This window comes from Monodelphis domestica, chromosome 1 (assembly GCF_027887165.1).
Source record: "Monodelphis domestica isolate mMonDom1 chromosome 1, mMonDom1.pri, whole genome shotgun sequence".
In the NCBI taxonomy this organism is placed as follows: domain Eukaryota; kingdom Metazoa; phylum Chordata; class Mammalia; order Didelphimorphia; family Didelphidae; genus Monodelphis; species Monodelphis domestica.
This window is the reverse complement of record NC_077227.1, coordinates 173,375,618-173,401,989: the sequence shown is the minus strand read 5'-3', so window position 1 is coordinate 173,401,989 and position 26,372 is coordinate 173,375,618. Positions and strand designations below refer to the sequence as shown.

General features: G+C 43.3%; 3 protein-coding genes across 7 annotated transcripts; 2 read left to right on the top strand and 1 right to left on the bottom strand.

Annotated features, from left to right (window-relative positions):
• The first annotated feature begins 689 nt into the window (after window positions 1-689).
• PIP4P1 (phosphatidylinositol-4,5-bisphosphate 4-phosphatase 1) lies at window positions 690-4,770 on the top strand. The gene is made up of 7 exons (XM_056809969.1): window positions 690-1,429; window positions 1,727-1,917; window positions 2,299-2,405; window positions 2,854-2,959; window positions 3,198-3,250; window positions 3,359-3,449; window positions 3,949-4,770. The coding sequence occupies exons 1-7, from the start codon at window positions 1,267-1,269 to the stop codon at window positions 4,090-4,092; spliced, it is 855 nt and encodes a 284-aa protein (XP_056665947.1). The 5' UTR covers window positions 690-1,266; the 3' UTR covers window positions 4,093-4,770.
• Window positions 4,771-4,866: 96 nt separating this feature from the next.
• On the bottom strand, window positions 4,867-7,077 carry APEX1 (apurinic/apyrimidinic endodeoxyribonuclease 1). 5 transcript variants are annotated; one of them, XM_007479743.3, is made up of 5 exons: window positions 6,942-7,077; window positions 6,468-6,604; window positions 6,051-6,232; window positions 5,622-5,814; window positions 4,867-5,497 (listed from the first exon to the last, which is right to left on the bottom strand). In XM_007479743.3, the coding sequence occupies exons 2-5, from the start codon at window positions 6,535-6,537 to the stop codon at window positions 4,980-4,982; spliced, it is 963 nt and encodes a 320-aa protein (XP_007479805.1). In that variant the 5' UTR covers window positions 6,538-6,604; window positions 6,942-7,077; the 3' UTR covers window positions 4,867-4,979. The 5 variants fall into 5 exon arrangements, with proteins under 5 accessions (XP_007479805.1, XP_007479806.1, XP_007479807.1 ...); XM_007479744.2 differs by having other exon boundaries at window positions 6,778-7,009; XM_007479745.2 differs by having other exon boundaries at window positions 6,804-7,009.
• Window positions 7,078-7,577: 500 nt separating this feature from the next.
• Window positions 7,578-13,897, top strand: OSGEP (O-sialoglycoprotein endopeptidase). The gene is made up of 11 exons (XM_001368584.4): window positions 7,578-7,709; window positions 8,637-8,756; window positions 8,876-9,051; window positions 11,538-11,633; window positions 11,828-11,877; window positions 12,024-12,102; window positions 12,322-12,387; window positions 12,515-12,605; window positions 13,045-13,120; window positions 13,257-13,355; window positions 13,699-13,897. The coding sequence occupies exons 1-11, from the start codon at window positions 7,595-7,597 to the stop codon at window positions 13,736-13,738; spliced, it is 1,008 nt and encodes a 335-aa protein (XP_001368621.1). The 5' UTR covers window positions 7,578-7,594; the 3' UTR covers window positions 13,739-13,897.
• Window positions 13,898-26,372: the final 12,475 nt, after the last annotated feature.

Below are 26,372 nucleotides of genomic sequence, written 5' to 3'. Positions count from 1 at the left end.
AGCGGGTTGACAATGTATAGGTATAATAATAATAATGCTAACAATATTTATATTGCCTCTTACGGTCTGCAAAGCACTTTTGCATACACAATACTTGCAAAACAATTCCACTATCATATGGATAATCATGAAAGGCTTCATGTAGGAGGTAGTGTTTTAAATTGAACCTTAAAGAAAATTAAGGATTATAAAGGTGAGGAAGGAGAGTAACAATGTGTATAGGGGTGGGATAGAAAGGCGGGGGGGGGGGGGGAGGGGCCGGGAGGGGGATAAAAAGTTTAGGTAAGAAAGAGATCTTTCCTCAAGAACATACGAACGACCAAATAGGAAAGATAGTTAGATATGCAGTCAAGAATAGCTAGTGCAGTCAAGAAGGCATAGGTTCAAGTTCTCTTTTGGCCACAAACTCCTTATTTGGTCTCAAAAATACATTTTTTAAGTGCTGAGCCATTCCAGTCGGAAGTTTTGAGGAACACACAAACACCAGAACCAACTGCTGAAAGATCTAGGGACTCTGTGGATAACCACAATAACTTGAGCTCTGCGAACCCCACTTTCCACTCAGCTCTCAGACTCTTCTTGGCCACGCCCTCTTGCGCCGAGTTCCGGCGATAAACCCCAACCCACGACACTACGTGTTCGAGATCACTGGAAAGGAGAGTCAGCAGCCAATGAGAGCACAGCATTATGTACTAGGAACTGAGTACTTCTGCAGGGAAGGAAGCGAAAAGTACGAGTCCTCGTCACAAGGTTAGAAGATTTCAGCCAACTAGGGAAAAGCAGTCATCACGTGCTCAGGGAGCTGGGCAAGCAACTAATCTGAGAGCGACTTTTTTAAACACGTGCCGAGAGTAGAGGTGAAACCGGGCGGGCGCCTCCCCGTGGCCCGGCGGTAGCGTGATGGCCTGTGGCACCAATGGCCAGATGATTCTCTAGTCACATGAAACTTCCGCAGGGCTTTCCAGATCACGTGGCAGCGGCTGTCAGCAAACAGACACCAATGAGTAGAGACTAAAACTGTCATGGGACTAGAGAAAAGGCCTGTCTCTACCAATGAGATCCTGGTGAACTTGCTGATTTCACCGTCACGTGCAGCGGCGGGACGGAAAGGGGCGTCCACCCGGGAGTGAAGCGGAGTGGGGGCAAGAGGGCTTGTCGCGTGGAGCGCAGGCGCCTAGGGGACCCGGTAGAGGAGGCGGCGGCGGCGGCGGCGGCGGCGACACTGGCGGAGTAAGCCGGGTCCCGAAACAGTGGGCGGTGGCAGCCATGGCGGCGGACGGAGAGCGCTCTCCGCTGCTCTCTGAGCCCAACGACGGCAGCGCCAGCGGCAACGGGCTGGTGGGGCCCGGCGGGGGCGGGGCCGGCGCTGGAGGAGGCCTGGTTCCCTCAGCGCCTCCGTATGGATCCGGGAAACATGCCCCGCCTCAAGGTGAGCTACGACCTGCTTACAGATCAGACCCGACAACCGGGGATCGGAGGGGACGATTCCGATGCAGGTTGTAGGTCTGTGACCCTCAGGCTGGCCCCATGGGGAGGGTGAGGGAGTGGGGCTCGTTGTCTTAGCAAGAGGCGGAGTCTTGGGCAGGAATGGGCGGGTCCTTTATAATGAGGGCATTGACTGGTGCCCGGGAGGTTAAGGGTTACCCTAACCTAGGTAAATAGAGCAGGGATCTAAGGCAGATGCACGAGTAACATGTGGTGACCTACTCTTTCTCTACTTCCGCAGCGTTCCCTTCATTCCAGGAGGGGCATCCAGCCGTGTTGCCTGGGGAGGACCCACCCCCATACTCACCCCTGACCAGTCCAGACAGTGGCAGTGCCCCCGTGATCACATGCCGAGTCTGCAATTTTCCCATCAATGTGGAAGGCAAGATGCACCAACATGTTGTTAAGTGTGGCAACTGCAACGAAGCCACAGTGAGTTTCATTATCTTGGATTTTTTAGTTGTCTAACTTTAGATCTAAATTTTTTCCTGATTCCTGTATATAAATCTCAGGAATTACACAAATCCAGACACCTCTTCTCCCTTCCACCCCTCCCAACACTACCCAAAGTAAGTCCCACAATCATTCAATTTCTTATCCATCTCTGGTTTGTCCCTGGTTTTTGCATCTATAACTTAAGTTCACCCCAACTTTCTATGGTCCTTTTCCATTCTCCCCAGTATACCTTCTTTTCTTTCTAATCAGGATCCCTACCAGCTTCCTGGATTATTGCTCTTGGGCCCTCCTCAAAAGGTATGTTTGGGAGGGATTGAGTACAGGGCTTTTGGTGCTCACCTCCCTATTATTCCTTAGCCAATCAAGAATGCTCCACCTGGGAAGAAGTATGTTCGGTGCCCCTGTAACTGTCTCCTCATCTGCAAAGTGACTTCCCAGCGGATTGCCTGCCCTCGGCCCACCTGGTGAGAGCAGAGAACTAGTAAAGGAGGGATGGAGACCAAAGTTGTAGGGAATTTAAGGGTGAAGGATTTTGTGGGCAGAGATAGGAGACCTGAAGAAGAGAATAGTGGTAGAACAACAAGATTCTGCAGAGAGAAGTTCACAATAAAGAACTTTCTCCAGGGCGATTCTGATTTTTATCTAACCAGCCAGCTTCCTTTGATCCCTGAATAAAAGATTGGGGGTTGGGGGAAGATGAGGCTTTCTAGGACTAATGGATTATATGTAGGACTAATAGGTTTGGTGACCTGAGGCCTAGGCTCATCTCTCCTTCAGTGTAGGATTGGGAGGCAAAGGATCTTGTGTGTACAAGGTAGCAGGTAGATATTATCCAAGTGATCTCTGAAGAGGGATGGGAACAGTTATTGGGATTTGATGGTTCCTAAACTGTATCCTTTTTCTCCTGGATAGTAAAAGAATCATCAATCTGGGCCCAGTACACCCAGGACCTCTGAGTCCAGAACCACAACCTGTAGGTGTCAGCGTCAACTGCGGCCATTGCAAGAATACCTTTCTGGTGAGGAAGGATGAGACGGGTTGGGAAAGAGCTAGGAGACATTTATGAGAATATATTCCTGTGGGTGTAGTGGAATGTTGGGGAGGTCAGTTACTGAAATCATCACCTTTGCCCTTTTTTGTTCTTTCCCCTATTCAGTCCATGTGCTTTCTATGGGGATCTCAAAGAACTGATCTTACAAAGCCTTTTTCTTTCTGCTCCTACCATAAACTGACCCCTCATCTTGTTTTCTTCACAGTGGACAGAGTTTACAGGTCGAACTTTGGCACGTTGCCCTCACTGCAAGAAAGTGTAAGTGATTTGGAATTGATATCATAGACCTAGTTATGAGAGGATGTGGAGTACTGTATAAAAATTACAGTTGTGACAGGCTTGTCACCTGTGCTTTTACCTTCACAGGTCATCCATTGGGAGAAGATATCCCAGGAAGAGATGCATTTGCTGCTTCCTACTTGGGCTATTATTGGCTGTTACTGCCACAGGCTTAGCAGTGAGTAACTAGCTCTTTATCATCTGAGCATTCACTTTTCATTTTCCTATTTTATACTTTCTCAAGTTCATCACTAGAATAAAATTTGTTCATAAGGAAAGAATATTTGAATACAAAAACCCTTGGGTTTAGTTGATAAAGGGAAGCTGATGGGAGATTGATGAAGTCTTCAGGGTTGAATGGGAAAGACTTTCTCCACAGAGCAAGACAGGTGAAATGGCAGGTGTTAGGAATAGCTTTCAAGTTGCAAACTGATTACATCTTAAGTGAGATTGGAAAGTCTTCTTTTCTAGAGTTTAAAGTGGTGAGCTACATACAGGTGGTAATCACTATTTTTATTAGTTAGATGGGGGGGGGGGGGGTGTTTGAACATCCCTGGAGGATTTTGTCTCATTTCTGCAATAACTGCCCATGGATTAGGGGTAAGGGAGGGTGGTTCCAGTGTTTTATTAGGAATTGATACTGATCCCTTTTCTTCCCTCTTTCCATATTCTTCTAGTTTGGCACATGGAAACATGCCCGACAGTATGGGGGTATCTACGCAGCTTGGGCATTTGTCATCCTGTTGGCTGTGCTCTGTCTGGGCCGGGCTCTCTATTGGGCCTGTATGAAGGTCAGCCATCCTGTCCAGAACTATTCTTGAGCCCCAAGATGACCCATTAACTGTGCCTGGCCTCTCTTTAATGGGGACAGAGACACTACAGACAGGAATGGGAATGTCCCCATGGCTTCCATAAGAGGAGCCAGGTCATTGCCCTCCTCTGTAGGGAAGAGATGGGAAGGATCTGGGCCCTCAAAGACAAACAAGATTGGAAGGGTGGGTGGGCCACTACTGGCTGCTTAGCCCCTTCTGAGGGCTACCTGTGTTTGGGGTAAAGTATCCTTACCCCAAGTTCTGGAAAATGGTTATAGCTCTTTTCCTTCCTTCATCCTCTTATAAGAGGCCATTCCTGTCCCTCAAACATTCCAGGGCAGGGTAGGGGTAGGAAGCCCTGGGGAGTTCCCTTCTCCCTTTTGCACCCCCCCACCCCCAGGACCTTGCTGCTGCTATTGCACTTCACCAGGGGGTAACTAATTTGGCTGCCCTCTTGGCCTCCTCCTCCACCCCTTTCCATGCCCTGTGGGGGTGGGGTCAGCCGCTGCTCTGTACAGTACCATGGGAACTGATATGTATATAGCTATTTAATGTGGGGTGTGTTCCCCAATCTGTGTTCCCTCTCCCCAAGTCCTTCCTCTCTTGCCGGTTGTGGCCGGTTTGTCTGTTTTTGGGGATCCGGGGCTCATCCTGTGCTTGTAAATAAATGAAATTGTGACTACCTTATTCCTTGTGTCACACCTTTTTTGAGTTGGGGTAGGGAAGAGAAGAGGTAATAGATTCCAGCCCTTTCCTATGAGTAGGACATAAAGACAACAAGGCTGGACCTCTACAGTTCTTTATTCTTGGATGTTTCAAAAAGTCAATGATAGCATTCTCAAAATTAAGAAACAGTCTTGGATTTCTGGGAGCTGAAGAACCTAGTTTAAATCAAATTACAATGCCAGCAAGAGGGTGATGGGACAATGGTCACTACCTAGGGCTTTGGACCGAATCTTGCTATCACACAGGGCAGGGAGTAGGGCCTGGGACAATAAGAAGTAGTCAAGCCGCCAGCCAACATTCTTGGCTCGGGCATTCATCATGTAGGTCCAAAAAGTATAAGCATAAGCTGCCTCTGGATAGAGATGACGGAAACTATCAGTTAGTGGCACTGCCTGGAGTAGTTCCCCAAAACCTTGTCTTTCCTGTGGAGTAAAACCAGCATTTTTCTTGTTCCCTTTGGGATTGCGCAAGTCAATCTCTTCATGGGCCACATTGAGGTCTCCACAGAGCACAAGTGGCTTTTTGGCACTTAGCCCCTTCAAAAACTTGCGAAATGCTTCATCCCATCGTTGTCGGTATTCCAGACGAACCAGCCCCCGTCCTGCATTGGGCACATAGGCTGTCACCAGCACAAATGCCTCAAACTCAGCCACTATTACCCGACCCTCCTGATCATGCTCCTCTTCACCTATAGAACGGATACAACAAACCCATATAGAAATAAAATATTAAAAAATGGAAGTGAAATTGAAGAATGTTTAAACACACCCAGGCTTTGGAAGCAGTAGGGGTCAGGGGCAACAAACTCTCACCAATGCCGTAGGTGACACTGAGTGGGCACTGGCGGGAAAGGAGACCCACGCCACTGTATCCTTCTTTATCACTGGGTGAGGACCAGTACTGGTAGGTAAGACCAGGCAGATCCTGAAGCTCAGGTGGCAACTTGCTCTCTGAACATTTGGTCTCTTGGAGGCAAAGGATGTCAGGGGCTTCTTCCTTTACCCACTGTTCAAGAAGAAAGGAATGCAAGTTACACTGGAATGCAAGGACCTGCTTGTCTTAGTTCATCATCCTCTGCAACCCCCACAACTCATCTCATCCTACAACCTAAATTTCCCTGAATAGGTATTGGCATTTTAAGGGGGAAATCTTTCATTTTAAAACAGCATAGAACTAGATTCCCAAAAGCAAGTCATTTTGAAACTCCAAATTCATTTTTTCTGTCTCTCAGTCATACTCACATCCAAACCCTTTTTTTTGATCCAGGCTCGGAGCCCATCCACATTCCAAGAGCAAATCTTGAGGGTAGAAGATTTGCCACTTGGTGAGGTTTTCTTGTCTGGGGGGTCCTCATACAAGGCAGATCCTTCTCCTGTTGAGGCCTTCTCTTTTGCACCCTTCTTAGTCTTCTTAGGTTCAGGTTCTGTTAAGTATTTTATTGGAAAGAGAAAGACAGGTTTCTCAGGGATAGCTGCTACTTTTCCCTCAAGTGGTCTATGAAACTCAGCTGACCAAGAGACCCACCCAATGGAAACAGTCTTGCCACCGTTTCCCATTTATGGAGATCTACATAAACCATGATAACCTATACTAAAGTCTCCCACCGCTTAGGCCTCAGATTCCTGGGGAGGATAAACAAATGAAAACCATCAAATTACCGTTAGTCTCTGACTCCTCCTCATTGATGCCATCCTTCACCGATAATTCCTTCTTCCCTCGCTTTGGCATCCTTCTGGCCCAGAACAAAGCCCCTCGGCCCAAGCCCTCTGTAGCCCAACGCAGCAGAATAGTGGCCCTGGGGATACATGGATAAGGATAATGATGCTTAAGCTTGGTGACGGAAGAAGCAGAGAAGGGCCATCCTCTATGGATTCCCCTCCTTGTTATTCGGCTTTTGTAATCCCTTCTTTCCCTCTGTTCTTCCTTCTTCCTTCCCAAACATCCCAGGATTCCCAGCCTCTAATTTACCAAGCCCCAGCCTATCAACTTCATACAGAAAACCTTGGGACCACCTCCTCGGCCGTGGAAACACTTCTCGTCTTCAGGTGCCTTTAAAGTACCGCCTAAAGCCCGGAGCGTCGAGAATATACCCCAAAGCAAACTCCACTTAGAAAAAAGAAAATCCTTCCTACCCCAAGCACAAAGAGCAGAAGGCGCGATTCTCCCACGTGGGTTAGTTGGTCTTGGTCACACGGTCTGGGACCTTGGACTTCCGTGTAAAGGAATCGGCGGGGATAGGTTGAATCGGGTTGCATTGAGCCCGCCCCTCCACGTGACTCTATACGTATCTCCTGGGAGGGCCTCTCAACTTTAATATGTATCTCCTGGGAGGGCCTCTCAACTTGGAGGCTGTCTAACTTAGTGCCTTACATTCGACTCCATTCTTCAAGCAGCAACTAAAGACTGTCGAATGAAGAGAAGGGTAAGAAGAGTGCAGGAGGGCGTGGAGGAGACGCAGTGCCTTGGTGATAGGTCAGAGAGGAAAAGACGCCGAATTACCCTCACCGGCAGTAGCTAGGGCAGACCCCACATGACACAGGTTACGAGAGATGGGGGGATGGGGGGGTGTCTCTGGACCCGTCGTTATGGCGACGGGGGCGGGAGCAAAGGAACTCCGTCGTTAAAGGCTGAGTTCGCTAGCTGCGTGTCAGAAACTCTAGTCACGTTCCGGTAGGCCCCCGCTGCGTTCTGAGACCACTCTTCCAGCCTAGGTGGCCGCATCGTTGGGGCATGCGGTGAGGGACCTCCATGGACCTCCGTGACCTCTGACCCTACAACCCCAGCCATGCCCACGGTGCTTGGTTTTGAGGGCAGCGCCAACAAGATCGGCGTGGGCATCGTGAGAGATGGAGCGGTGCTGGCAAACCCGCGGCGGACCTACCTCACTCCTCCAGGCACGGGTCAGTGAATTGATGAGTTGGGGCGGAGTGTACCCCTGCCATTCCTATCCCCTCTCGATCTCTGAAGAACCTGGAGATTAGCAACAGTAAATACGATTCACAGTTAGGCGATTGCAGGTTTGTTTTTTGACCTCATCCTTTGGGAACACAGCTAAGAACGTCCCCGTTTTACAGATAAAGAAAATTGAGTCTCAAAGTGAGATGATTTGTCTGTAACCGTACATCAAAGTCAATATCTTAAAAGTCAGCTAAGTGCTTCACATCTATTATTCTCTTTGAATACTTACTCCTTCAGGTGAATGTAGTATCACAGTTGTTCCCATTTTATAGATGTGGAAGCTGAAGCTCTGAGGGGTTGAGTGACTCACCCATGATCTCATAGATAAGTATTAGAGAGAGATTTTGAACCTCAGTCTAGGATTCTGGTCACCAAGCCAAAGGGAACAGGATTTTGATACAGAAAACAGGGGTTTATGCAACTGATCTTGAGCAAGACATTTGACCCTTGTGGGCCCTAACTTTCTTAGTTATAACAAGAGGGCATTAGACTGAACTTCCCCCAACTAAATCTGTGATCCAATGAACTAACAAGTGTTAGTACTAGGATTCATAGAGGTCTTTTTTACTTTTAATGTTTTTTTTCTATTGTTGCAGGCATGTTTCTTATAGCAGTGGTAACTACTATTAGTTCCCTGAACTGTGAATTTCTAGGAAATGTGTCTTTAAAAAGGCCTTTACCCAGACTGAATTGCTTGCCAGGTCTGGGAGTAGGAAAGGAAGAAGGGAGGGGAACAATTTGGATCATATAACTTTGGGAAACTTATGTGGAAATTTATTATTACATATAATTAGAAAAAAAAAGCTATAAAAGAAAAAATAATTTTTAAAATTAGGCAACCTTTTACTTCTGACCCTTATACTCAACAGGATTCCTTCCCGGAGATACTGCGAGACACCACCGAGCTTGTGTACTGGACCTGCTGCATGAAGCACTGTCTGAAGCTGGACTCAACTCTAAGGATATTGATTGTATCGCCTTTACCAAGGGTAAGTGTGGAAAAGGGACCTTCAGATTAGGAATGGACTGAGATTTGTCTAATTTCAAAAGTTCTATCTTTGCAGACTAGTCTTTGTAGATCACTAATCCCTTTTCTCCTCCACTTCAGGCCCTGGAATGGGTGCCCCACTAGTCTCAGTGGCAATTGTTGCCCGAACTGTGGCACAGTTGTGGAACAAGCCATTGGTGGCTGTGAATCATTGTGTAGGTCATATTGAGATGGGTCGCCTTATCACTGGAGCCACCAGCCCAACTGTACTCTATGTCAGCGGTGGAAATACTCAGGTAATGGGGAAATATCACTCATTGTGCCAAGACTCTAGGCAGTGTCATTTTAAAATGAGTAGCAGGGGGGCACCTGGGTGGCTCAATGTATTGAGAGCCAGACCTAGAGAGGGGAGGTCCTAGGTTCAAATCTGGCCTCAGACACCTCTTTGCTGTGTGACCCTAGGCAAGTCACTTAACCCCCATTGACTAGCCCTTACAGCCATTGGCTCCAAGGCAGAAGAGCGGTAAGGGCTTAAAAAAAAACAAATAAATAAAATAAAACGAGTAGCAGGAACATAATTGTACAAAACAGGGATGTGTAGCTATCTCTGAATTACTAAGGTCATATCAGCAACCTTTTTTTTTTTTAAGACTTAACAGACTATTAAAAAGTTCTGGGAAATTCCACTTAAAATGATCACAGAGTAAGGTGGTACCCAAATAAATTATGAAGTTTAAAACTTTCATCTAGAAAGACGAAGGCTGAAAAAGATTATGATCAAAGTCTGAAGTTTTTGGAAAAGGGAAACATAAGTTTGTTTACCAAATACCAGAAAACTAGAGCTAAGAATATTCATCAAAGCAGGGTTAAAGAATACAGCAGTATTAGTGCGCTTGTGAAAAATTGGATCCAGTAGGGTTTTTTTTTTCTCAATTTTGTCATCTTTGTAGCTTCCTGAAGTGATTTATTTTGTTTATCTTATTTTTATAATTATATTTGAATATTATTTGTTTCCTCAGTAATCCCAATTATTTCATTTTGTGTATTTAAAAGCATTGTGAATAGGCTTCACTAGACTGTCAAAGAATTTGTGACTCAATGGCTAAAAACACCTGGTATGATGAGATTTAGAAATACTATAATTACAATATGTATAATCACAAAACTGATATATAAAGTTTGTTATTACATAAACTCCTGTCTCATTAAGAGCAGGGGTTTTAGGTCAAGAGAAAGGGTTTGTGACTTTTATACTGTCCCCTTTAAGAGAGGAACAGAAAGAGCTGGCTTCCTGCCCTTTAAGGGAAAAGCATAAAACCCAAGTGAAAAAAGAATTCTGGGCTCCATATTTCTCTGGCAGTCTCAGGGAACAAGGGTAGCAGTTTTGAGCTCTCTTGCTCTGACAGTTGGTGGCAGTTAGAGTTAATAGAAGATTACAGATTACTTTGAAAATTGTGAGTTGAGAAAGAAAGTGTTATATTCACTGAGGAGGTTTTCCTCCCCAGTTCCTGTGGGGAAAGAAGCTGCCAGAGAAAGGCTCTGTCCATTCTCTCTGACTTGGAAGAAGGCCCTGTATCAGTTTCTCTCAGCTAGGAGATTCTGACAGTTATTCTAACAGTTTGATCATTTATATTAATTGTAGAAGGTTAAAGATTTTATAAATTACAATAGGTTTAGTTAGATAGAAAATATAAGATAGTTGAGACTAGTTTAAGAAGGTCCACCTTGGCAGACCCAAAGAAGCTGTAAAGAAAGCAGCCAGTTGGTGTTTTTTTTGTTGTTTTTTTTAGAACTCTCAGTGTTAGGTTAAGAGATTCCCTATCTTATTCCTATCCTATTTCCTACCTTCTGTTTTCCTATCAAAACCTGCTCTTCCATATTAAATTAGGATTGGATTAAACTGCTTCTGGCCTTCCATCCACCACCTGCAAATAGGTTAACCCTGACAACTTTATTTACTTATAACAAATATGAGAGGGAATCAGGTCTCAAGTTAAAGTTGAATGAGTGACAGCAAGGGTATTACTGTAGCAAAATAAGTTTTGCTTTTCTGTACCTTATTCCTTGCCAGTAGCTTTCTGCTATTCACTGGTAGTATGGGAAAGGTAAGAAACCTATGACTGAGATTTGGGGCGGAACAAGCAAGTGTTGCCAGCATGAATTGGAACAGAGCCTGTAGCTTCCATGGAAGGACCCCAGCAGGAGTTCATAGGAAGAGATATTCTTTATCTGTACCTCACTGGGACAACTATTCATGAATAAGGGTTCTCTGTTGACTAGATGCTCATAAGAAGAGAGACTATATTGATTGGATTAAAAAATGAGTGTAAATCAGGGAAGTATTTCCTATTTTCCAGATTCCTCAGCTCAGTTCATAGTATACACTTAAACTACTCCTGGCCTCTTGAGTGGCTTCTACAAGACTCTTTTCTGCATTCATATAGGACAGTCTCTTACAAGTCAGACTGACAGGACCATGTCCTCAAAGGATATTTTCCCAAAGGATATATAGGAATTTCATAGACTAGATGAATGTCAGCAAAGTAGATATCTGTTTTTAGCTCTTATGGACTATCTAAGTCTACTGTTCTGGGGAAGTACTGGCTTCCCTAGACTATTTCCTATATTAGGAACAGAGAATAAAAATTAAAAAAAAAAACAAACAAACCCTAGAGACACTATCTCTTCCCCATTTTTTTCTTAGAAGTCTTAGTTACTGTATTTATTGATTGTAATGTCCTCCCCAGACTCAGGGATTCATGGACACCCCTACCTCCTTTAGGTGATTTCATACTCAGAGCATCGCTACCGAATCTTTGGGGAAACCATCGACATTGCTGTTGGTAATTGTCTGGATCGATTTGCCCGAGTTCTAAAGGTAAGAGAGTAAGAGATTTATAGCATATGATAGTGTCCACTAGACTTCCATGGGGACTGAGGGGAAGACATAGGTTCTAAGTAAACTGTCCTTATAGTAGAAAGATCACTAGTGTAATATTGAGCAACTTAGGCTTGTACATCTAGTTTAACCCTCCTCTCACCTCACTGCTTTCCTGTTTCCTCCTCTACCAGATCTCCAATGATCCCAGCCCTGGCTACAATATTGAACAGATGGCAAAGCGGTGAGAGGTTATGGAGTGGGAATAATATTAAATAGTATGGGGAAGTTCAGGAAAGGGAGACTGGTAAGACTTTAGGCCTGCACATATGAATGTGCTTGGCAGAGAAGCCTTCTTATTCCTGATGCCCTTTGTACTCTTTAATACAGAGGCCAAAAGCTTGTGGAGTTACCATACACTGTGAAGGGAATGGATGTCTCATTCTCAGGGATCCTATCTTATATTGAGGTAAGCGTGAGTAATGAAGGCCTGGATCACCCCACCATTTACAGTAGGCTACTACTAGAACAGTGATTATGTATTCTAGAAATGGTGGCTTCCAGACCTCATACTAAAGACAACCTGAGTTTTAGTAAAATAGGTAATAATTCTCTGGTTCAGACCATAGACTGATCTCTATCCTTATTACCTACTACATGCCACCTTTAGATTTATTTGTTTTTCTAGGAAGCAGCTCATAGAATGCTGGCTACAAATGAATGTACCCCAGAAGATCTGTGTTTCTCTCTTCAGGTACTAGGGGAAGGGGCAGAGGTAGGGTATTGACATTGAGGAAATCTTGTGAGTTGGGCAGGATTGAGTTGGAATGATTCTCACATGTTGCAACCTTTTGTTTCTCCCCTTCTCACTCCCATTCCAGGAAACTGTGTTTGCAATGTTAGTGGAAATCACAGAGCGAGCCATGGCACATTGTGGCTCCCAAGAAGTTCTCATTGTAGGAGGTGTGGGATGTATGTATCATCAGTGTCACACACACACACATCTTTATGCATATTCCTCCTATTCCAGTATAATATAGATAATACAGAATTCCAGAGCTCCTTTAGTCTGGTGGAAGCAAGGGTGGGAAGTACGTTAATATTCTACTTTATAGCCTATGTTGAAGCCTTCCCTTTGAAAGGAACCCTCCCCTATTCCTCTGAATTGGACCTATAAGAAGGGTAAAGCTGAGATTTCTTGGTCAGAGAAACAAATGGAATGAAACTAACCTGACTAGCAAGGGTGGGAAGTACATTAATATTCTACTCTATAGCCTACATTGAAGCCTTCCCTTTGAAAGGAACCCTCCCCTATTCCTCTGAATTGGACCTATAAGAAGGGAAAAGCTATGATTTCTTGGTCAGAGAAACAAGTGGAATGAAACTAACCTGACTCCCATTACTAACTTAGGTAATATGAGGCTACAGGAGATGATGGGGACAATGTGTGAAGAACGTGGTGCTCAACTCTTTGCCACTGATGAAAGGTAAGAATACTTCCTTTTTCTCTCCTGTCTACTTCCTATCTTTTCTAAGAGTCACTGATTCTAGCCAATGAACTATAGGACTGAGATCTCCTTCCTTGATTCTCAAGGACTCGTGTATTTCCCCTTTTACCTGCAGATTTTGCATTGACAATGGAGCCATGATTGCTCAGGCTGGCTGGGAGATGTTCCAGTCTGGACATAGAACAGCACTTAGTGATTCTGGGATCACTCAGAGGTTAGATTCTCTACCACCCCATCCTTACCCCCTTCAATATATGCACAAAGATCTTAGATACAGCTCCATATCCTTTGATGAGTGAAGAAGGGGGCTAATATTTGTATACATTATCAGACATGGGTTTTTGTAGTGGATGTGTTTAGTTAATTCTTTTTTAATGTAATATGTTACAGGGATGGTTTTAAGATAAAGTTGTGGTGTATGGGAAATGACTGTAATGTTTTTATAAACTAAAGAGAGAAAGAGATGAAGGTTGTCAGAATTCTGTCTGGGAAGAATCCTAAAGAGATTGATTTTCAATTAATTTCCCCATTCTTTTATCTATCATCTTCCTTCATAGGTACCGGACTGATGAAGTTGAGGTGACTTGGAGGAATTGACCTAGTGAGGAGAAGTTCACATAGGGGTAACACCAAGAAAAATCTGTGGAATTTTCCTGTTTTCTGGCCACATAATAGGTTTCAGAGTATGTTCCCCACTATCTTTTCTAGAAAGCTGAGCTTCATGATTGAGCAATAAAACATGTGCGTTTTTCTGTGCCTGTTGCTGACATGGATTTTTTTAGAACCCAAGTGAATTGTCCCATTCCAGGTACAAAGAGGTGCACTAAATAAAAATGTTGTTGACTAGAAAAGGTGATGGCTAACTTCTTCAAGATGAGGAAGGAAATGAATTGAAAATGCACAAAAAGATGGTTTGGCACAAGAAATTTAGCAATAAACATGGTTGGATGTAAATCTGAAAACTGAAGGAGATTGAACTGCCTTTCCCGGATAAACATTTATTGAAGTCCTATTTGGGAGGAACAGGGAGCCAACTGTATACAAGTGGAGAGTAAGGATGTCATCACTGCATTTTGACCCTAAGTGGTTAAAAAAATTTTTTTAATACTTTTGAGGTAGATGAGGTCTGGAAGAGGGAACCCTTCTTTGGTGTTATATACCCTATTTGGGTGCTTGAGAGGGAAAGGAGAGCCCCTACTTTATGGAGAGCTGAGCCCTTGCCCAAGGCTTCCCTGTAGAAATTCAAAAGTCCTGGAGTTAGGGCCCTGTAGTTCCCTGGGCCTTCTCTTCTCTCCTTTGTCTGCAGCTGTCACTGGCAGTATAGACTAAGTGTGTCCTGTTGGTTTCCACGGTTAAAGGTGATGGGGGCAACTAAGCCCTGAGACAACATCTCCAGCCATGCCATGTACAGAGCCCTAGGACGGGTTGATCTTGGGGCCGCAGGCAGGCTCCTATTGTGACATGGAGTGTCAAAAAGTAAGACAACATATCCGAGCTTCCTTGGTGATTAGGGATTCCCCACCCTAGGTCCTGGGATTTATTTCCTTTGCTATTTGGGATCTTCCTAAACAATAAGGGCAACCTTTTGGGAATATTGCTGCAGGACTTCATAAAGACGCATCTGACATTCAGACTGCAAGGAGGGGAGAGGTAAATGGGTCAGAGATGAGCTGATCACTGTGGTGACTTGGTCATACTGATTAACTCTTGGGCCCTACATACCTTCCTTTGATTAGCCTGCAAGCTCAGAGATGCTCCCTAGAGAAGCAGAAGAGATTGCAGGGTTTGAGTTCAGCTCTCCCTCTAATGGTGACTCCTGTAGCTGATGTCAGGCCACCAGGTCTTCAAATGCCTTTTGACTTCAGATGTGAAGAAAGCTCAGGCCTAGCCCAAAGCAAAGGTAGTCATTGCCATCCCACAGAATTCCCAGGTTCAAGGATCACAGAGCATCCATGGTTTGTTCTCTGCACTGTTTCACTAGTCTTGTATCTCTCCCACTTCAGTCAACTCAGCCCTAGCCATCCCATTGAACATTAAAAACTACTCTGTTTCCCCCTGGTTAGTCCCTGATGCTTTAGTAATTTTTTTTAACCCTGTTTGAGCATCTTGACCTCTTTCTACTCAGCAGCTCTGGTTAAGTTGTGGGCACTTTATTTTTTTATTTTTTTTATTTTTTGTGGGCACTGATCATGGCACTTTAAGTCTCTCAGTTGTGTGAAAGAAGGTAAGACAAGAAAGAAAATACAATAGAGTAGTGGGGGATGGTCCTCACCTTTTCTTCTTTGGTTTGCCTGTGAGTTCAGGAAGTACTTCCACCTCCTAGAAGCCTAGATGGAATATACTTAGGAGAGAGTGGATCCTAGCAGAAGAGGAGATAATGGAGAGTATATTGTATGAATAGCTTTAACTCACTACCACTCCCAAGTATGGGTTGGTGTAAAAAATAGACTCGAATACAGGACTACAATCCCCATGAGCCTTTGCTCCACTTCCCCAGAATGCCTTGTAATCTCACCTGGGCCGAGATCGAGAAGATATTTAAGCAAAGGCTTTTGAAGGGCTCGGCCTTTTGGACTTCCGTTTTTGGAGCAGAGGCGTCTCTTCCATGATGTGAGGTTATTTTGTCTAGGCCTCTGGCCTAGGCACATGTTTCTTACTTGTATATTCTTAATCTTTAACTTTAATAAACCTCTAAAAAATATATATTCCTTGCAGAGAGAAACTAATTTCTACCTGCCTCAGTCTCCCCCTCTCCCCTAAATTTTAATCTTTACAGTTGGCGACCACTAGATTGGATGAGAACTTCTCAAAAAATGTTTTTAGCCTAGAGAATTTTTTTAAAGCCACGATTCTCCAAGATACTCTTTAGAAAACCATCTTGATCGGCTCCTGTTTCTGCTCCTGGCCTCTCACCTGGTGCCCGAGCTGCGCTCCGGCTCCCGGCCCGACCCACCCCGGCGGTCTGTCTCTCACCCATCTGGCCTCTGACCCAGACAGCTCATCACCCCAGCCCCAGACCCACAAGCGCGACCCAGACGGCTCATCACCCAGATCCTCGGAGCAGATCGCTGAGGACTCATTGCGACCAGCTGGTAACAGTATTGGCCACGTGGGCGGAGGGGAGAGACCAGAGGGAAAGGAGACCGGGCAATTTTCCCTTAGGCTAAGCCTCCACGTGGCTGGGGGTATTGGCCACAGGGGTATCAGAGAGGGGAAAGACAGAAAAGACTAAAGAGAAGAAACAGATCTTTTCAAACAGAAACTTAATAGCAATGGGCTGTTTAAAAGGATTTTTGACTCTTCTGGCAGTTTCATTGATTTTACCTGCCCGTCTGGGAGCAGACTCAGCCCAAAGATTCAACTTTAACTTTGGGGAGGAAAATGGGTGGCCCAGCAAACTGGAAGCCAGGCCCAGAGACGGGAGGTCTCTAGTTAAAATCTGGCCTCCGATGCTTCTCAGCTATGGGGCCCTGGACGCATCCCTTGAACCCCTTAGCCTAGCCTTTACTACTCTACCTTCGGACAGTAGACATTTAAATGGATAATTAAAAACAAACAAACAAACAAGAAAAAAAAACCCCAAGGAACTTTGAAGAGACTAAGGCATTTCAGACTCCAATGGTTTATAAGAAAATCTCTGTATTCTATTGCATTGTTTTGTTTAAGATATAATTTTGTGATTTTAAGTTCATATATTACTGGATTGAATACTATTCTGTGAACTGAAGGTTGATTGAATTTATTTTGAATGTACTGAGTTTTGAAATTCTGTTGTTTTTCCCCTATAACTGTGTTGAAAAAATATTGTTGTGAATAAGCCCATATATGAAAAAACAGCTTTTTTCTATTTTGCTGAGGATAGATGGACTTCAGAACTGGTTATAATTGTATTAACAACCTTTGGAAAATTTAATGTGCTAAATACCTCAAATGATTTGATTTTAAGGGTTTTTTAAATATGATTTTTGGAATTTTTTTTAACAGTCTGGTTATTTTTGCCTGCCCCTACCACGAGGTAAGGCCCATTCTAGTAGCTGAAGTGAAATGTATTTTATAACCCCCAACCTTCCCACATGTGAATGGAAGTTGGGCAGTTAATTTCAGGGCATTTGTACCCTTGGGAAAAGCCTCCAAAAGGAGCACCCTTTATTTATACTCTTCAGCTCACTACTTTACTTGCACCAGAATGATATATAGATTTCTTGATTATGTTCTAAACCCAAGATGAGTTTTACTTTGTTTTAAAAAAAATATGTTTAAATACCAAGGTTGAAGGATCGCTATGTTTGTAAAAATTGTGACAAATGTCCATCAATTCATAGGTTTTTAAAATGTCATACAGCAACTTATGTGAAATATGAAAGTGTGTTTGTTTGCTATTGTAATCAATTGGGCTATTGAGAATTTTGGGGATTTTGATATCTACATATTTGTACTACTGTATTTTTAAAGATGAAAAAATTGTTAACCTTGTTCAATTCATTTGCCTTCTACTCACAGTGATCATGGCCAGATACAAAGAGGAAATGGATCTCATTTTTTGGTGAGAAAGCCTTGTATTTTATATTTTCTTAACTGACACAGAGTGTCAATGATTATAAGCTATATTTTTGAATTTTTTAAAGCTCTTTTATTATTATATTTTTCTTGCATGTGCAATATACTTTTTCAGTTTTTTAATTATTTTTTCTTTCCTTTTTATATTTGAAGCACATGTCACCAGTATTAAGATTTTCTTTAACCTTTTGATTTTCAGTGCTACAAGTTTAAGATACATTTTCTAATGCATGCCCTAAAAAGCTTGTGACTATGAAAATGATTCCACTCATTATTTAAATAAATTATGGGACTTTGCTTAATGATTCTGTCTGATTCCAGGACAAGAGATACACACAAGAGCCATTTCATAGAGCCAAAGAAAGGCCAATCTAGGATGGATTGATGCACTTCTAGGCCAATACAAAAGTCTTGAACCTAGTGTGAAGACTCAAGGTTACTATGTTTAACATGTGTTAAGACATAGGCTTTCCTTGTGTCCACACTCACTCTGAAGATATTCACAGATGAGTATCCCCAAAACCTTGGCTCCTACTTGGCTTCTATAATCTGGTCCCTTTCTTTTCTGCCTCTCATAGTGTGGTACCTTTCTGTAGTCCTGGCAATGACTGGGTAAATGCATCATTACTTAGATCATTTTGATTGGGCCCTGATTGAAGGACCTGTTATAGATTTATTTTTCTTCTACTTGGAATTTTTACACATAAGACTTTGATAGTCTATATTTTCATCCAGAAATTTTTCTTTTCTTTTGGATTTTCTGATGTCTTTTTAATATCTCTTGCCAATTGATTCATATACCTCATACCTCAGCCATGCATCCCTAACTGATTCTGAATCTTTCAATCACCCACAACACGGGGGAATGTAAAAAAATATCATTATTTAAATTGCAAAGTTTAAATTCTTTTTGAGAAGAATTTTAGGTAAAGAAGATGCTACTTCTCTGAATCCAGAACTGAACTGTTGGAGAAGCCACCATGAAGAAGCCTCCAGACCACAAGTTGCACAAAATTGAACTTTGGGTGTGGTTGATTGAACATTTATTTGTATGTATACTTTTATGCCAAAGGGGACTGCCCCCTAACGGCTTTTTGTCAATGTGTTCAGCAATTATTGGTTTTATTCTTTTTTCTCTTATCCTCACACTATTGTAATCTTTTAAGTTTATTATGTTTTTATGATCCTTTTGGGGAAAAATTAATTTTTCCACAATGATCACACGGGGGGGATGTAAAAAATAGACTCGAATACAGGACTACAATCCCCATGAGCCTTTGCTCCACTTCCCCAGAATGCCTTGTAATCTCACCTGGGCCGAGATCGAGAAGATATTTAAGCAAAGGCTTTTGAAGGGCTCGGCCTTTTGGACTTCCGTTTTTGGAGCAGAGGCGTCTCTTCCATGATGTGAGGTTATTTTGTCTAGGCCTCTGGCCTAGGCACATGTTTCTTACTTGTATATTCTTAATCTTTAACTTTAATAAACCTCTAAAAAATATATATTCCTTGCAGAGAGAAACTAATTTCTACCTGCCTCAGTCTCCCCCTCTCCCCTAAATTTTAATCTTTACATTGGAGAGGTAAGAATGTGTGGGTAGTAGAATTTGCAAGGACTTTAAAGCAAATTCAGAGACTGTACCTCCTGACCATACCAAGCACAACCTCAAGTTGTGCACTTAAAATTTCCTTTCCCTCCCCCAAAATCAGTCCCAGGAAAGCCTAATATAAAGACAGAAGATACAGAAATAAATCCACTTGTTTGAATCCTAGTATCTGGTTCCTTTCCATCCTGAGTCCTGCTCATTGTGCTACCTGGAATATACTCTATATTCCATATCTAATCCCTTAATTTCTTATCTCTCATTTTCCAATCTCTTGTCCTTCCCTATGACTATCCATCCTTCCCCAATTTACCATGGGCTTGGGGACAAGGAATCACAGGCAGAAGGCAGATTCCGTAGTTGTAATCAAAAGCATCACTAATGAGGAGGGAAAAGAGGTAATTACTGAGGGGATAGGACCTGAAGGGAGCACCCCTCCCTGGGGGTCACCTATTGGCCTAGAAGATCACCATGATCACATCCCTACTGTTTCCTGTCCCCAGTAATAATAATTGATGGGACCATCTCTCCCTTCCCATCACACACTGTATGATGCCCACACAGTCCTCCATGGCAGGTATTAACACCTCTTGCCAATCATGCTTATATCCCAATACTATCACATTAGGCTTCAGCCGGCCCAGACCTGAGACCTGGGAGAAGAGGTGATAAAAATGTGGATGAAGGAATGTAGGAGGCAATATGGTGGGTATAGGAATAGGTGAGAGTTTTGGTACTTAGCACTCTCCAAATGAGACTGCCCCAGCTCGAAACTCTAGTGAAGAGAGAGCTGTGTAAAAGGATTGGATCCTCCATACATTCAACCACTTCACATGGTCCTCTGAATCCTGAATGCCTTGAGTCTCCTAGGGGGCAGAGATTAGAGGTTAGGAGGTTTCCTGATTTGAACCTATCCCTATCCCAACTGACCTGAGCTCAGATGACAAACATTTGTCTTATTTCCCCTAGAAACAGTTGTTAATAGCCTGACACCTTTTAAAAAAAATATCAATTATACATAATAGCAAATTTTCACCTGTTTTCCTAAATTGTATGATCGAATTTACCCCTCTTCCCCACTGCCCCCTTCACTCTGGTGCACCTGACACCTTTTAGGCAGTATTTCTAATTTCTTTTCCCATGTTCCCACTTACTGAGACTACATTCCCACAGAACATAAGACAAAGGCATCCACGAAATCCACCAGAACTGATCTTTGACTGAGTGGTCCAGTCAGCACCAGACATTGAGGGTTGGAGAAAGGAAGGCAGGAATGACATTAAGGTAACTAATCAGCTATTTCTTCTATCCATGGTTAATTTTATTATTATTATTATTTTTACCTTCCATCTTATTGTAAAAGATAATTTTAGCATTGTGACTTAAAATCTAAATTTAGTTGGTCACCAGGGAAAATCCCAAATAATAAAATACCCAAGTCAGCTAGAAATTTTATGGTGATTTAATTGATATAGTAGAGGAAATTGAGAAGAAGGAAGGAAAAGGAGTAGGATTTTCCTCCCGCCTGGTGGAAGATTAGAAGATCTAGAAAGTAAGGTTTTGGAGTGCGGAGGAAGGAGTCAACAGTCACCTGAACTCCAAAGGGGGCTTAGTCAAGATGGCTGAACCTGAATCAGCTCAAGGGCAAACTCACCGCCAAACCCAGACAAATAACTGCCACCCCTCCAAGATGTTGGAACGCCTAGCACACTGCCAGCCAGAGTCACCTCTCCAGGGAAAGAGGGTGAAGAGAGCCAGTGACGTGCCTTATATAGACGGTTTTACGTCACTTTCCTGCATCTCATCTGTACCAATGATAGCTTAGTTTGACTTAGGACAGCCCAGGGGTCTGTCCCCTTTTTCTGCACATGTCTATTGAAGGCCATTTTTCTCAGATACTTAATCCTTGAGTTTGGTGCAGACCTTCCTAATCTTGTTAAACTAAGGAGGATAGAGAAATGGAGAGTTCCCAAAACCTGAATCTTAGTCCAAGTATCTTTATTGTTATTGATCAGGAAATATCTAAATCAGATCTTCTAAAGTATGGTCTTATTAGGGTGGAATAGTTTTAGAATTCACATACTCTCTCTTGGTTCCAAGGCAAAAGAATGGTAAGGGCTAGGCAATGGGGGTCAAGTGACTTGCCCAGGGTCACACAGCTAGGAAGTGTCTGAGGCCAGATTTGAACCTAAGACCTCCCATCTGTAGGCCTGGTTCTCAATCCACTGAGCCACCCAGCTCCCCCCCCACCCCCGCCATGGTTAACTTTAGAAAGATTCGGAGAGAAACCCAAGGACTCTTCCTTACCCTTTAAAAAATTTTTTTTCATGCAAAACATGCTTCCATCTTGAACATTGTTGTAAAGAGTAGTGGCTACATGGCTACATCTTTTATAGGTACAAACCACAGAAAGTAAAAACAATCATCTGTGAGAAAACTTCATGGGAAAGTAACAAGAATGTAGATAGGGCAGCTGGGTAAAAGATAATGATTCCAAGCATCATCTGGGTTCATGGAATGGTCAGCAATGTTGTTATGGGAAGCCAAAAGAAAGTAAAGGAGAAAGCATGTGGACCCATTCTCAGACAGACTGAGTTATTTACCTCTTGACAAGGGCACTTAGATCTTTATCTAAGATGGACTCTGAGTTTATCAGCCTCTGCCAGTCCTCTATCTTCCCTCACCCTTTCCCTCTTTGTTACTAAATGAACATGGATTACTCCTACTAGAGTCTTTCTCTCCCTGATAATTCCCTACTCTGTTATCTTCCCCCTTTTTCTCCCCCACAGGTTCCCTACAATTTAGTACCTCTGCCTGGTCAAGGAGTATCTCACCGAAAGTTCTTGACATGATCCTGATTACTGAGCCATGTGGTAGGTGCCAGCCTGGACTGAGGAACCCCAATTCACATCTGTGTATATGGGTTAAATGGTCAGAGAACTAACCAATATAGGATGAAATAAGGGAACTGCGAAGGAGGACAGTAAGGTCTCACTCTTTTTTTTTTTTAAACCTTGACCTTCCATCTTGGAATCAATACACAGGTAAGGGCTAGGCAATGGGGAATAAGTGACTTGCCCAGGGTTACACAGCTAGGAAGTGTCTGAGGCCAGATCTGAACCCAGGTCCTCCTATCTCTAGGCCTGGCTTTCAATCCATTTAGCCACCCAGCTGCTCCCACGGTCTTTCACTCCTAAGGAGGGATAGACTCAGATGCTACTTCTCTCTGGCCAGGGCTTGGCAAACTATGGCCCCAGGCCAAATACCTGCCAGTTTTTGTCCATCAGGCCCTCGAGTTAAAGGATTTTTTTGCTTGTTTGTTTTTACTGTTCTAAATTTTATTGGAAATTTAAGTTTGGTAATCAGGATTTTGTTCTCCATTTGCTTCTTGCAAATGGCAAAAAACCTACCAATTTGCCATGGTGAAACAATGACAAGGAAAATCTCAGCATATCAAGCAGGTTCTTCCTTAAGAAAGGTTTTTACAAATACAGACAGCTCACTAGATTTGGTCCTCCAACCCTACTTTAGCTTATTCCCAGAGTACCCTCTGCTTTTCTCCCTTCTCAGTTCATGCTCCATTCCACTCCTAGCTCTCTCCACACCCTTTATTACCAGGCTTCTTATAGAAGCTGTACAGCAGCAGCAGAAGAATGAGTAATACAGCTATCAGTGCTGCCCATCAGGTGAGGAGAAGCATGATGAGCAGGCAAAGCAGGAAGCCCAGAAGGGATAGTCAAGGACTATACCATTGGAATGAGGGGCTCCAACATGAGCCAGAAAGGAGATCGTGAGCTATCCCTCACCTTTAATCCCCAACCATTCCTTAGACTCCAAGTTTCTGTTCCAACCCATTGACTACCCATTGGCTCTCGGTTCTTTTCCCATTACCCTCTTCTCAATGTCTACTTCCCAAATCCTTTCCCCAGGCAAAGAGATTCCTAAGCCTGCCCCTGTAGTTACCAGGTGAGTGAGTGAGTGAAGCATGGAAGCAACTGAAGTTGACAAGGGTAAAGGAACAGAGGAAGAAGTTGGAGATGATAGGAACAATAGTGTTCAGCTTAGCTTTAAGGAAGAAATGAAAAAATGTAGTGAGAACATCCAAAATGAGGGACACAGAAATTACACATGCCTGGAAATCTTGGAGGATCCTACCCATTCCCTTCTGCAAATTATTTTCTTAAATGCTAGAGAACTGGAGGAAAGGGCAGTAGGGATAGTAGATGAGGAAGGGGAAGGATGTCAGACACTGTGCTAAGCACTTTACTAATATTACCTTATTTGAAGGAAGGGGTAGAAATCCTGGAGAACTTGATGGAGGAATGTGAGAAGAGTAAGCTATTTAGAAAGGGAACAAAGCAGTATCTGGGGCCTTGATGGGATGAGGAGAAATGCTTACCAATGAGAATGAAACCTACAGCAATGATGAAGGTGAGCAGGTACCCAAGCAGTGGCTCATTGTTCTTGCCATATCCCTTCCTAAGGAAGCCAGTGACAGGATACAGCTTGTCCTGGCACAGACACTGAAGGAGTAGGTGGATTAGCAAGAGCCAGGACTAGGGGCCCCAGATGGTGAGGAAAACGGAACACTCTTGCCACCTTCCTTTCCAGTGTTTAGAAAAGGAGAGGAACAAACACCAGCAATCATGGCGTGGGGGAGGTGTTATGGAGAGGTAAGGGAATGGAGTGAGAACTCAAGGAGTCCCAAGGATGTACAGGGCTCTCTGCCAAGAGGCATTTTTAGAGGAATATGGTAGAAGAGTAGGAGCCAATGGTATACTAGTACAGGCTTCAATAAGCTCCTGAAAGGTTCCTATTAAATTTTCAGTGTGAACATTTATACCTTGAAACTGGCAAATGCTGGGCTTAATTAGTTGTTTCTTTGATTTTGTCAACTTAAGAAAATGATGCAGAAAATGTTAATAATAAGATTAAATTTGAGTGTGTCACATTGTACACTTTCAAAAAAGTTTTTAGAGAGCTGATTGTTAAACATTTACCATCACACCAGAGGTGGGAGGGAAGGACTAAACATTTTTAGACAGGTAAATCAGAATAGAATGAATTTCCTGGGCAGCCTTGAGGGAATAAGAAGTCTGTGAAGTTTATTGTCCCACCAATTCTGCCTCCATCCTGGTGAAGTCATTTATTGATTAATCATGTATACATAAAGACTTCTGGTTTTTGGTATTGTTTTGTTTTAAGGAACAACCATCTGGAGCCATCTTCACCCTCAACCTTTTTTCTACATCTTTAGTTTGACCCTTTGTCCCTGAGTCACAGCCCCAACTCAGGAATACTGCAGCAGGGAGGCACATCCCTAAAGTGTGCCAATAGCTGGTCCCTACCTGACTGAACCTGTCAGTCACACATTTCCCACTGTTCTTGGCCTTTCCAAAGTGCTGACTGACCTGGAAGACTTTGGGAGCAGAGATAATGCAGGAGACAGCAGAAGAGCACTAAAGATCCTTGCAGACATTAGAGGACTGAAGGCAGACACCAGACTCATGGTCTAGAGAAATGCGATTGGTCAGGAAAAGAAATTGAAGTTTAACCAATCACTCTCCCTTTATCCCCTCCCCTTCTTGGCTTTCCCCAAAGTCCTTGAACCAGAAGAACTGCTGTTACTCAACTATCTTAGTATTATATAGTCAGTTGAGCATCTCTTTACCTCCTCACTCACTTGATAGTAATTAAGACAATCCATAAGTACAGGAGCCAAGTTCCTGACAGCTACTGAAGTCCCAGCTATATGGACACTCTAGTCCCAAACAGCTCTTGTTTCTCACATTCATATCTGTTGTGTTCCCTGAAGCATCTCGAACCACACAGGCGCCTGAGAAGGAGGCTGAGGATACAGATCCCTTCCCAGGAAGGCGTCCCCATGTATAAATGAAGATTTTGAACCCTAGACTTCATTCCCCAGAAGTTCTTGGTATTTCCCAGAATTCCCTATAATCTCTCCTGAGTCTCCACATTGTCGAGATCATAATTGGTATTTAACTGGCAGTAACACCTCCCACATTCTCTTCCTTTGCAATGATTAGTAAGTATAGTGGTAAGCTAAGTTCAGGGAATTTTAAATGGGCTAATCAGCCATGGGCATGTGGTTTTTATTTTGTATCTTCTTTATTCCTTGACTTTTAATGATCCTTAATAAACCTCATAAAATATAATATTTTTATTAGTAGAAATATAATTTAATTTTTACACCCATCTAAAGACAGCAGTGCAGATTAGACACAAGGTCTAAGCCTCTCCCTGAACAAGATTTTCTTTTACAATATTACTGCCCAGATGACCCAGATTCAGCATGTCTGCATTTCAATCACCAAAGAACACTGTAAGATTATATGTAAATCAATAATTAGTTGACAGATATGAGTATATACTCATTGACTGAGTAATCAGTGGTTCTGCTCATCGTATTTCTGTTCATTACATCATCTTCATTCCAGCATCTTTGTTTCCAAATAAGGATCAGGCATTTCTGTAGGAGAGGTAAGTGAGGAGGTTCTTATCAATGGTGGCTATGATACCCAGATAAGAAAGGGTAGTCTGTCCAAAAGATGGCAAGTAGGGTCCCTTTAGGGATGACTGTGGTTGGGTCCTGGAAGCAAAAGGAAAATGGGAAGAGGAAAATGGATTGCATTCCTCCCTCCCCATCCCCTCTCTCTTTCTCAAACACAAACACATACACACAGTTCTCACTACCCTCACTATCTTTCCTAGGCCCCAGCTCACCTTGAGGTCTCCAGAGATATTGGCTCCAGCCAAGATCCCTGTGGCTAAAGGGAAGAAGATGGAAAGCATTCCAAAGAATCTGCCTTCTGCACCTCACCATTGTGGGATGAGATTGTCTAGGAAAATGTTCCCTAGAGAAGGCCAGTGAAAAGCAGGAATAAGGCTGTAAGGAAAACTTCAGCCCAGCATCCTTTGGTGTCCCTTTACCTAATAAGTCACAGACTCGTAGATTTAGGATTAGAAGGGACCTTAGAGGTCATGGAGTCCAACCCTTTCATTTTACAGATGAAGAAACTAAGAGAAGGGAAGTTAAGTGTCCAGGGTCACAC